Source organism: Salvelinus sp. IW2-2015, linkage group LG22, assembly GCF_002910315.2.
Source record: "Salvelinus sp. IW2-2015 linkage group LG22, ASM291031v2, whole genome shotgun sequence".
Lineage (NCBI taxonomy): Eukaryota > Metazoa > Chordata > Actinopteri > Salmoniformes > Salmonidae > Salvelinus > Salvelinus sp. IW2-2015.
This window is the reverse complement of record NC_036862.1, coordinates 36,830,950-36,843,906: the sequence shown is the minus strand read 5'-3', so window position 1 is coordinate 36,843,906 and position 12,957 is coordinate 36,830,950. Positions and strand designations below refer to the sequence as shown.

At 39.2% G+C, this 12,957-nt stretch overlaps 1 protein-coding gene across 1 annotated transcript; it reads left to right on the top strand.

Annotated features, from left to right (window-relative positions):
- Positions 1–6,766: 6,766 nt before the first annotated feature.
- Positions 6,767–9,271, top strand: LOC111982746 (olfactory receptor 10J5-like). Its single transcript, XM_024014343.1, has 2 exons — positions 6,767–6,773; positions 8,317–9,271. Exons 1-2 carry the CDS (start codon positions 6,767–6,769, stop codon positions 9,267–9,269), a joined length of 960 nt encoding a protein of 319 aa, XP_023870111.1. The 3' UTR covers positions 9,270–9,271.
- The last annotated feature ends 3,686 nt before the right edge of the window (positions 9,272–12,957 follow it).

The following is a 12,957-nucleotide window of genomic DNA, read 5'->3' as shown; positions in this document are numbered from 1 at the left end:
TACAGATATTTGTTTGGCACTTTGTAAATAATATTGACAGGCTTGTTGATTATCTGGTATCCCTAAAACCTAAAACAAAATGGATTAGAATTCACCACATACCATTCTTTAAAAGTATGTTTTAAGGTACATTTCAAAAATGTTCTACTCCATATTCATAATCTCCAGCACCATCCAACATCAACATATGTTAAAATGACACCTTTCTATGTTTTGTGTCAAAAAGATAGAGGAAAATAAGTGTTCTAATGAATCTAGTGTGTGTTTCGTGATTTTAACCAATTATGTGCAGGCAATGAACAGGCAATGTTTGGAGTAAATTGCAATATTTCCCTTTAAAGGTTATGTCTTGCCATTTACACATTTTGATGTTGGAGATTATGAATATGAAGTAGAAATTGTGAAATCACCCTTTAAAGGTGATGTTCTGTAAGATATAGGAAGTATGAATGAGGGAACTGTAAAGGTGACGAAGAGCACACATTGGTTAACAGGCTTTCCTGTCTGTGCCTAGTCATTACCTGACTGCCAGTCAAAATTGTATCTCACTCTAGTGTCTGTTAGCTGAAAAATTCAGAGGGACGTCTGAGATGCTCAATTTCAAGATTTAAGGTCTGCAATACTGCTGGTTTTCAGGTGAATTGAGAGATTGTCCTTGATGGCCAGAGATTCCACTCACCTGTAGCTGATTCACTCTATAGAGCCAACTGTACCTGATCACTCTAAGAGTCACTGTACCTGATTCACTCCTATAGAGCCACCTGTACTCTGATATCACTCTATAGAGTCAACCTGTAACTAATTCACTCTATAGAGTCAACCTGTAACTGATTCACTCTATAGAGCAACCTGTACCTGATTCACTCTATAGATCAACCTGTACCTGATTCACTCTATAGATCAACCATGTACCTGATTCACTCTATAGAGCAACCTACCTGATTCACTCTATAGATCAACCTGTACCTGATTCACTCTATAGAGCCAACCTGTACCTGATTCACTCTATAAGTCAACCTGTACCTGATTTCACTCTATAGAGTCAACCCGAACTGATTCACTCTATAGAGTCAACCTGTAATTAATTCACTCTACAGAGGCAATCTGTAACTGATTCACTCTATTAGAGTCAACCTGTACCTGATTCACTCTATAGAGTCAACCTGTAAATAATTCACTCTATAGAGTCAACTGTACTAATCACTCTACAGAGTCAACCTGTACCTGATTCACTCTATAGAGCCAACCTGTAACCTGATTCACTCTATAGAGTCAACCTGTACCTGATTCACTCTATAGAGCCAACCTACCTGATTCACTCTATAGAGTCAACCTGTAACTAATTCACTCTATAGAGTCAACCTGTAACTGATTCACTCTATAGAGGCCAACCTGTACCTGATTCACTCTATAGAGTCAACCTGTACCTGATTCACTCTATAGAGTCAACCTGTACCTGATTCACTCTATAGAGTAACTTACCTATTCACTCTATAGAGCAACCTGTACCTGATTCACTCTATAGAGTCAACCTGTACTGATTCACTCTATAAAGTCAACCTGTAACTGATTCACTCTATAGAGTCAACCTGTAACTAATTCACTCTACAGAGTCAACCTGTAACCTGATTCACTCTATAGAGTCAACCTGTAACTGATTCACTCTACAGAGTCCAACCTTAACTGATTCACTCTATAGAGTCAACCTGTACCTGAATCACTCTATAAAGTCAACTGCTAAATAATTCACTCTATAGATCAACCTGTAACTAATTCACTCTACAGAGTCAACCTGTACCTGATTCACTCTATAGAGTCAACCTGTACCTGATTCAGTCTATAAGAGTCAACCTGTACCTGATTCACTCTATAGAGCCAACCTGCTAACTAATTCATCTATAGAGTCAACCTGTAACTAATTCACTTATAGAGTCAACCTGTAACTAATTCACTCTATAGATCAACCTGCTAACTTAATCACTCATACAATCAACCTGTACCTGATACACTCTATAGAGTCAACCTGTACCTGATTCACTCTATAGAGTTTACCATGTACCGTGACATTCACTCTATAAGCCAACCTGTAACTAATTCACTACATAGTCAACCTGTACCTGATTCACTCTATAGAGCAACCTGTACCTGTTCACTCTATAGAGTCAACTGTACTGATTCACTCTATAGAGTCAACCTGTAGCTGATTCACTCTATAGAGCCAACCTGTACTGATTCACTCTATATAGCCAACCTGTACCTGATTCACTCTATAGAGCCGACCTGTACCTGATTCAATCGATAGAGCCGACCTGTACTGATTCAACTCGATAGAGCCGACCTGTAGCTGATTCACTCTATCGAGCCAACCTGTAGCTGATTCAATTATTATAGCCAACCTGTAGCTGATTCAATCTATATAGCCAACCTGTACCTGATTCAATCGATAGAGCCGACCTGTAGACTGATTCACCCTATCGAGCCAACCTGTAGCTGATTCAATCTATATAGCCAACCTGTAGCTGATTCATCTATATAGCCAACCTGTAGCTGATTCAAATCTATATAGCCAACCTGTACCTGATTCAATCGATAGAGCCGACCTGTAGCTGATTCACCCATCAGCCAACCTGTAGCTGATTCAATCATAGAGCCAACCTGTAGCTGATTCAATCTATATAGCCAACCTGTACCTGATTCAATCGATAGAGCCGACCTGTAGCTGATCACCCTATCGAGCCAACCTGTAGCTGATTCAATCTATAGAGCCACCTGTAGCTGATTCAATCTATATAAGCCAACCTGTACCTGATTCAATCGTAGACCGACCTGTAGCTGATTCACCCTATCGAGCCAACCTGTTAGCTGATTCAATCTATATAGCCAACCTGGTAGCTGATTCAATCTATATAGCCAACCTGTACCTGATTCAATCGATAGAGCCGACCTGTAGCTGATTCACCCTATCGAGCCAACCTGTAGCTGATTCAATCTATAGAGCCAACCTGAAGCATATCAGATATTATTATGAGTAACCAGCTCAGCACAGTACAGTTCAACTCGGCTCAGTTTGACTGTCGTGTGAATAGGAAACTGGTGCCCCAGGTCTGAATCAGTTCCTAGTTAGAGGGTAGAATGAAAAACAGCCTGGAATTGAGACAGTAAAGAGATATACACTGAGTGTACCAACATTTGTACTGGCATAGACTKATCAGGTGAATCCAGGAGAAACTATGATCCCTTATTAATGTCAATTGTTAAATCCACTTCAATCAGTGTAGATGAAGGGGAGGAGACAGGTTAAAGAAGGATTTTTAAGCCTTGAGACAATTTAGACATGGATTGTGTATGTGTGCCATTCAGAGGATGAATGGGAAAGATAAAAGATTTAAGTGCCTTTGACCAGTAGTAGGTGCCAGGCACACCGGTATAAGTGTTTCAAGAATTGCAACGCTGCTGGGGTTTTCACACTCAACAGTTTCCTGTGTGTATCAAGAATGGTCAACCATCCAACGGACAGTCAGCCAACTTGACACAACTGTGGGAAGCATTGGAGTCAACATGGGCCAGCATCCTTGTGGAACTTCGACACCTTGTAGAGTACATGCCCCGATAGTGGGGYGGGGGGTGGGGGGATCACTGTAAATAAAGACAAAAAATGTTGTATAAACTGATATTAAAGAAGCAAGGTATTCACAGCTCGGGAGTCTGAATGTGAACTCAAATGTGCATAACTGGTCTAAGCATGGGCAACACTCTGGCAAAAGCATTATACTGTCATAGAAATATGTGCTATTTAGGACATTTTAACTGGCATCGGGCAGAAATGTGCTCTTTTAGACCACAACATTTTATGAAAAAGTAGACATTTAAATGATTTGAATCATAATAAACAATAAGCATCAGCTTGTTATGACATTATTGCTATTCTCTATATACTTGTCTAGAAAAGTATATATCATAGGCAAAATATAATGTTTTTAATTACATTCATTTTATTTAGTCAATGCAATAAGATAGGATACTGTAAATGTTACCAGAAAACATTTGTCCTCTTTGCTGGCAAAGGAGACAGATAATATTGAATAAAATATTTCACAATCTCTTATAGATATCATTGTGTCCTTGGCTGTGGCTAATTGAAATGACCATTGAACAGCAGGAAATATCCCAGATTGCCTTCAACTGATCCAAGGCCTTTTCCCTCTGAAACAGTTCCTACWGTCCTTCTGGTGCTCCCTCTCACAGGAGCAGAGCCAGGCAATTGACATTCATGTCTGTCTGTTAACTGATAACATCACAAGAGGGACATACAGTGAACTCCAAAAGTATTGGGACAGTGACACATGTTTTGTTGTTTTGGCTCTGTACTCCAGCACTTTGAATTTCAAATGATACAATGACTATGATGTTAAAGTGCATACCGCCAGCTTTACTTTAAGCGTGTTTTCATCCACATTGGGTGAACCGTTTAGAAATTGCAGTACTTTTTGTACATAGTCCCCACATTTTAAGGGACCAAAAGTGCTGGGAAAAATGAACTTATGTGTGTCAAAGTAGTCAAACGTTTACAGTAGTATTTGTTCCAATATTCACAGTAGGCAATGACTACATCAAGCTTGTGACTCTACACATTTTTTGGATGCATTTTCTGTTTATTTTGGTTGTTTCAGATCATTTTTTTAATAAGAATATAATATTCTTCTAAACACTTCGACATTAATGTGGATGCTACTGTACCAGGATTATGGATCATCCTGAATGAATCGTGGATAATGATGAGTGAGAAAGTTACAGATGCACAAATATCAAATATGCACAAGTATACAGAAGATAGMCCTATTTGGTATAACACCAAGTCCATATTATGGCAAGAACAGCTCAAATAAGCAAAGAGAATGACAGTCCATCATTACTTTAAGCCATGAAGGTCAGTCAATACGGAATATTTCAAGCACTTTGAAAGTTTCTTCAAGTGCAGTCACAAGAACCKTCAAGTACTATGATGAAACTGGCTCTCATGAGGACCGCCACAGGAATGGAAGACCCAGAGTTACCCAGCAGGAGAGGATAAATTCATTAGAGTTACCAGCCTCAGAAATTGCAGCCCAAATAAATGCTTCACAGAATTCAAGTAACAGACACATCTCAACATCAACTGTTCARAGGAGACTGTGTGAATCAGGCCTTCATGGTCAAATTGCTGCAAAGAAACCACTGCCAATAAGAAGAAGACACGTGCTTTGGCCAAGAAACACGAGCAATGGACATTAGACTGGTGGAAATTTGTCCTTTGGTCTGGAGTCCAAATTTGAGATTTTTGGTTCCAACCGCTGTTGTCTTTGTGAGATGCGGTGTGGGTGAACGGATGATCTCCGCTGTGTTTTTCCCAATGTAAAGCATGGAGGAGGAGGTGTTATGGTGTGGGTGTGCTTTACTGGTGACACTGTCTGTGATTCATTTAGAATTCAAGGCACACTTAACCAGCATGGCTACCTCAGCATCTGTCTCTTATACACATCTAGATGTGTATAAGAGACAGCTGTTGTCTTTGTGAGATGCGGTGTGGGTGCTGTCTCTTATACACATCTAGATGTGTATAAGAGACAGGTGATGGAGTGCTGCATCAGATGACCTGGCCTCCACAATCCCCCGACCTCAACCAAATTGATATGGTTTGGGAGTCGGACCGCAGAGTGAAGGAAAAGCAGCCAACAAGTGATCAGTATATGTGGGAACTCCTGGTTGAGAGAATGCCAAGAGTGTGCCATCTGTAATCAAGGCAWAGGGTGGCTATTTGAAGAATCTCAGATATATTTTTTGTTTAACACTTTTTTCATTACTACGTACATGATTCCATATGTGTTATTTCATAGTTTTGATGTCTTCACTATTATTCTACAATGTAGAAAATAGTAAAAATAAAGAAAAACCCTTGAATGAGTAGTTGTTCTAAAACTTTTGACTGGTAGTGTACATTTTCCCCGACACCCAAAAGTACTCATTACATTTTGAATGCTTGGCAGGACAGAAAAATGGTCCAATTCACGCACTTATCAAGAGAACATCCCATGTCATCCCTATTGCCTCAGATCTGTCAGATTCACTAAACACACATGTTTCATTTGTAAAGTATGTCTGTGTTTTTAGACTTTGCCCCTTGATATCCATTAAAAAAAACAAGGAAATGGTGCCGTCTGGTTTGCTTAATATAGGGAATTTGAAATGATTTTTTCTTTTACTTTTGATACTTAAGAATATTTTTGCAATTACATTTCATTTTGATATTTAAGTATATTTAAAACCAAGTACTTTTAGACTTTTCTCAAGTATTATTTTACTGGGTGACTTTATTTTTACTTGAGTCATTTTCTATTAACGTATGTTTACTTTTAATCAAGTATGACAATAGGGTACTTTTTCCACCACTGGTATATAGATTATGTTCTTCTACTTAGTATATTTAATCACTGCATGAATAATGTATAATTTAATATTAAATCACAGTGTATTGGACCACAGTGTATTGAAGGGTCTCTGTGTTCTGATTAAACCAATTAGAGCTGGTGTTGTAGGTCCCAATTATGAGCTTGTGCCAGACAACATAATAAAAAGGTCCCAAAGTGACTCCTGTGTTTTCTGTCTAATTAAAAAGCTTCCTGAAAAGGATTACAGAGGAAGAGCGGGTGAAGAGTTGTTATATAAATTCCCACATTATGCAGCTCTTCCTCAATCCCAGAGATGCGGGTCTGGTGAGATGACCAACACAATGGCAAGTAAGTGAGAACTTYAGTGCTTTCTATGACATGAAAATTGTTTGTGTTTTCTAATTTTCCAATTGGAAAAATCTAATGATACAAGAGCTGTTTAAGGAACCAGAAGAACGGCAGCCATATTTAACATCTTATATTTCTCTTTCAGGTGAACAAAATTACGTTCCCAATATTTAAATAGGAATAACTCACCATCTGATTAATTTTWAAATATATTGTCAACAGTGGCTGGTGAATTGGAGGATGCTAACAATKTTCTGGTTTCTTTAGAACGTCCTGTTAAATGTTTTTAAAATGCAATGACAACAAAATGTATAGCTACAATTGTTATCTTATTTGAGTCGATGTATTAACCCTAACATAATCCATTCAACCTTTGCAGATATTCTTTCTCCCATGTCCATTTGTTTTGTCTCTGTTTGTTAAATGTATATTTATTTATTTTATTCTCAGTTGTGTGAATCAATGTTTTTTTCTAATTGGGATGCTTTGGATGACCCAACTCTGACCTCACCCCAYTGAAATGTAAAATGGTTATGGTAAGGGTTAGGGTTGGGGTTAGGTAAGGGTTTGTGTAATGGTCAGGGTAAGGGGTCAGGATTTAGGGTAGGGTCGTCCCAAGGAACCCACTTAGCGAGGCTCTATGATTACCTGTGGCAACTTTAGACAACCATGCCCTTGTCTGGATCAACCTTACTCTAAACCTCCCTTTGAAATGTGCTCAATGCTCATCACACTGTTGTTTGATGTTTGGTTTGGTTTCTAATAGTGAATCTTGATTTAAATGAACATCAACAGTGTAGCCTAGTGGTTCAAATACCTGAACCGGCAAAACAGTTCATCAGCAACTGCTCCCTGTGCGCCAATTATGTTGATTAAGGCAGCCCCCCCCCCCCCCCCCCCCCCCCCCCCCCCCCCCCCCCCCCCCCCCCCCCCGCACCACTTTGATCCAGCGTGGTTGGGTTAAATGCGGAAGACACATTTTGGTTGAACGCACTACGTTGTGCAACTGTGCAACCTGTCTCTTATACACATCTAGATGTGTATAAGAGACAGCATTTTGGTTGAACGCACTACGTTGTGCAACTGTGCAACTGACTAGATATCCCCCCTCCATTGTCAGCTGATTCCATACAAATCTTTGTTTTTGAGTTTTCAGTGTTGTCTATTGGTGAAACGTCTTTACCTGAACAGTGAACAACTATCAAACTAACTCTTATTTCATCCTCAGCCTTAAAAGGATTTTGTTTCATTCTATTATGATGTAACTTCTGTATCACTTGGATTTCAAAAAGGTCCTGCTATATGTGTGTGTGTGTGTGYGTGCGTGTGTGTGTGTGTGTGTGTGAAAATACTGCATGCAGATGTTGTACCTATTCATAATAAGGTCATAACAACTATACTGCTTAACAATGTACTCCTTGTAGTTACACTGTGCCTGACTATATGCTTACTATGTAAATATAAACCAGTATGTGTTTTAGACAGTACTTCGTGGATACATGTTTTTACATGAAAATCTCATTCTTCTCATGATGTTTTTCAGATGTTTCTCAACCACTGGAGTTCAACGTGAGCCTGTTTTCAGATTTCCTGATACATGGAGGGGAGCTGGGTCTCAAGGAGATCTACACAGACTTGGCCATCTTTCTTCTTGTGGTATACATCATGGTCCTCATCGGCAACGCCCTGATCATCACTCTGGTGTTGCTCGACTCCAAACTTCACACACCAATGTATATTTTCCTTTGTAATCTGTCTCTCACAGATATAGTGATCACCACCAGCGTTCTACCTAAAATGATATCAGTGTGTTTGTGGAATGATGTGTCCATTTCATTTGCAGGTTGCTTCTTGCAGATGTATACCTATTTGACATTCCAAACTGCAGAGGGATTTCTCCTATGTGCTATGGCCTACGACCGCTATGTTGCTATCTGCAATCCTTTACGCTACAACAGCATCATGACAATCAAAGTGTGTGTGATCCTGGCCTCAACAGCATGGGCTTTGGGGATAATTCTTCCAGCATTGAATGTCATTCTTGCATCACAACTACCTTTCTGTAGTAATCAGATAATGTATTGGTTTTGTGATTATCCTCCGATTGTTACATTGTCTTGTTTGGACACAACACTGTTGATAGATCTAGCCCTCGCATGTGCTTTATTTGTGATGTATGTTCCATTCACTGTCATAATTTGGTCATATTGTAAAATCATCAAATCTGTTTGCAAAATTGCCACATCTGAAGGACGGAAAAAAGCTTTCTCTACCTGCTCCTCTCATCTCATTGTTGTCCTTACCTTCTACATTGCTCATTCATGTGTCTACATCAGTGCTAAATCATATCATATTCATCCCAATGTTCTCATCTTGATATCTATTGTCAACTGTATTTTAACTCCTCTTGTGAACCCACTTGTTTACAGTTTCAGAAACAAACAGATAAAGGATTCTGTCCTGAAACTCTTGTTCGCCAATAAAGTTATTCCATAATGCACCGTGTTTGGATTTTATTACTTAAAGGTCCAAAACAGCCGTTCTTTTTCATACTTTAAAAAAAACATCTCAAAATCAAATCATTTCTGGGTAACAATTAAGTACCTTACTGTGATTGTTTTCAATGAAAATTGTAAAAAATCTTAGCAATGAGCAATTTCTCAAGCAATACTTTTGCTAGGACAGTCTGGGAGTGGTCTGARTTGGGAGGGAAAAACTGAAAACTAGCTGTTATTGTCAGAAAGGTTTGGAACTCTCTTTSTTATTGGTCTATTAACAAATTTACCAGGCAGGCCAAAACTCCATCTCACCAGAACAGACTGAAATTTCAGGCAGTCTTTWAAAAAATGTCTCATACTAAAAGGGCATTATCAATTTCACAGTATTATTCCAACCTCACAGTGTGGAAATATGTATACAACACAGGTAAATCACATTTTTGTCTGCACTGGGCCTTTAACAATCAATTAGCAAGTTTTTACATATATACACTTGTTCTTTCACCTTTATTTAAATAGGCAATTCAGTTAAGAACAAATTCTTATTTACAATGATTGCCTACTGGGGAACAGTGTGTTAACTGCCTTGTTCAAGGGCAGAACAACACATTTTTACCATGTCAGCTTGGGGATTCGATCCAGCAACCTTTCAGTTACTGGCCAAACACTATAACCACTATGCTACCTGCTGCCCCTTTATAACTATACTCAAATATGATTATGTTACTTTGAAATGGTAAAAGGTTACACAGCGAGGAAAAACCCATGTCTATACATTCCGGGTTGATATTGGCTGATATTTGATATTTGATCAAATATCATATTGGCTGAGCTTCCAGATTTTAAAACTATCACACACATTTAAGTTCCATTGAGGTGTACAACTCCTTGCTGGCAACACAAGGCTGTTTGCTGCATATCAGCATTTGCAGTGAACACCTAGCTAGCCGATGGAGTTTGTGAAGAGTTTGTTGAGCATCTATCCATGCATATAAACATTTTAGAGGATCAAAATTATGTGTTGGATATAATTAATCAGAAACGATTTGCCCCAGTCATAAGCCTACATAATGATGCAACATGGGAAGGGAAGTACAGAATAGARTAGTAGTTATTATTATCCATTTTAGCTCTGCTCTCGTTTGCCATGAATTCCATGCACGTATTACCAATCAATGCATGCTTGGGAGTTATTAGGCCTACTGTTGTGTGAAACGCTGATTGGCTGGAATAATCCCAGGAAACCAACTATGTTCTGTACTAGGAGAGAGTCTGCAGTTAGAGGAGGTGTTTGGAAGCCCCTGGGAACTGCAGGAGCGCCACAACATAGACAGGACAACAGAAACACAACACTTGGTCTCTAGATCAAGTCCACATGATGACCTGTACATTGAGATAAACTAGTCATATTGTCAAGTCACTATCAGATTGATATGTTATTCTGTGAATGCAGTCCTGTTAATGTAATTCATTTTGCAAACTGTATTAAGCATCATTGTTTTGTGCACACTACACAGACGGTAAGTGTTACTGTATGGTGGGCAGGCATGTCCAATCATTGGTGTTATTGGGCTAATTCAATACCAGATTCATCAATTCATCATTTGCATCAATGGCTATTCAAAATTGTTGATATTAAATGTAGTGTTTACAATAGAGATTAATGATTCATGCTTGTTTAGCTTTTTTGTGTGTCTTTTCACAGAAACAGTCCAAATAATATCCAAATCTRGAGTGTCGAAAGCATAAATGCCCTGAACACATCTTTCACAATGTAGAAAGTAAGTGTCTCATAACAAATAAGATTGTCTCATACCAAATGTCTCATACCAAATGAGATAACTATTTATGTCTTTCTCAAGCAAATGCTGATATTGTGCACCTTTGTAAAATGATCTTCAGCTGCATTATCAGAACATACAGTTCAGGATCAGGACATACAGTTCAGGATCAGACATACAGTTCAGGATCAGGATCAGAACATACAGTTCAGGGATCAGAACATACAGTTCAGGATCAGACATACAGTTCAGGATCAGAAATACAGTTCAGATCAGAACATACAGTTCAGGATCAGGACATACAGTTCAGGATCAGAACATACAGTTCAGGATCAGACATACAGTTCAGGATCAGACATACATCAGGATCAGACATACAGTTCAGGATCAGGACATACAGTTCAGGATCGAACATACAGTTCAGGATCAGGACATACAGTTCAGGATCGAGAACATACAGTTCAGGATCAGACATACAGTTCAGGATCAGAAATACAGTTCAGGATCAGAACATACAGTTCAGGTCAGACATACAGTTCAGGATCAGGACATACAGTTCAGGATCAGAGCATACATCAGGTCAGAACATACAGTTCAGGATCAGGACATACAGTTCAGGATCAGACATACAGTTCAGGATCAGAACATACAGTTCAGGATCAGGACATACAGTTCAGGATCAGAACATACAGTTCAGGATCAGGACATACAGTTCAGGATCAGAACATACAGTTCAGGTCAGACATACAGTTCGGATCAGAAATACAGTTCAGATCAGAACATACAGTTCAGGAGTCAGACATACAGTTCAGGATCAGGACATATAGTTCAGGATCAGACACATCAGATTCAGATCATAACAGTTCAGGATCAGACATACAGTTCAGGATCAGGACATACAGTTCAGGATCAGACATACAGTTCAGATCAGACATACAGTTCAGGATCAGAACATACAGTTCAGGATCAGGAACATCAGATAGACTACAGTTCAGGATCAGAACATACAGTTCAGGATCAGGAACATACAGTTCAGGATCAGACATACATTCAGGATCAAACATACAGTTCAGATCAGACATACAGTTCAGGATCAAGACATATAGTTCAGGATCAGACATACATTCAGGATCGAGCATACAGTCAGTCAGACATACAGTTCAGATCAGCATACAGTTCAGGATCAGGACATACAGTTCAGGATCAGGACATACAGTTCAGGATCAGACATACAGTTCAGGATCAGGACATACAGTCAGGTCTAGGACATACAGTTCAGGATCAGAACATACAGGAGGATCAGAACATACAGTTCAGGATCAGGACATACAGTTCAGGATCAGGACAACAGTTCAGGATCAGAACATACAGTTCAGGATCAGGACATACAGTTCAGATCACATCAGTAATCAGACATACAGTTCAATCCACCGTAACAAGAGAATAAAGCCTGTTTACGAAACAGCTAATACTAATGGGATAATCTTTGTTTCTCTTAACAATATCACATTTAAGAGAATGGGGTCTATCGGCTACAGCTGCAATTCACTAAGACAATGGGGTCTATTGGCTACAGCTGCATTATCACTAAGAGAATGTGGTCTATCGGCTACAGCTGCATTATCACTAGAGAATGTGGTCTATGGCTACAGTTGCATTATCACTAAGGAATGGGGTCTTTCGGCTACAGCTGCATTATCACTAAGAGAATGTGGTCTATCGGCTACAGCTGCATTATCACTAAGAGAATGGGGTCTTTCGACTACAGCTGCATTATCACTAAGAGAATGTGGTCTCATCGGCTACAGCTGCATTATCACTAAGAGAATGGGGTCTTTCGGCTACAGCTGCATCATCACTAAGAGAATGTGGTCTATCGGCTACAGCTGCATTATCACTAAGAGA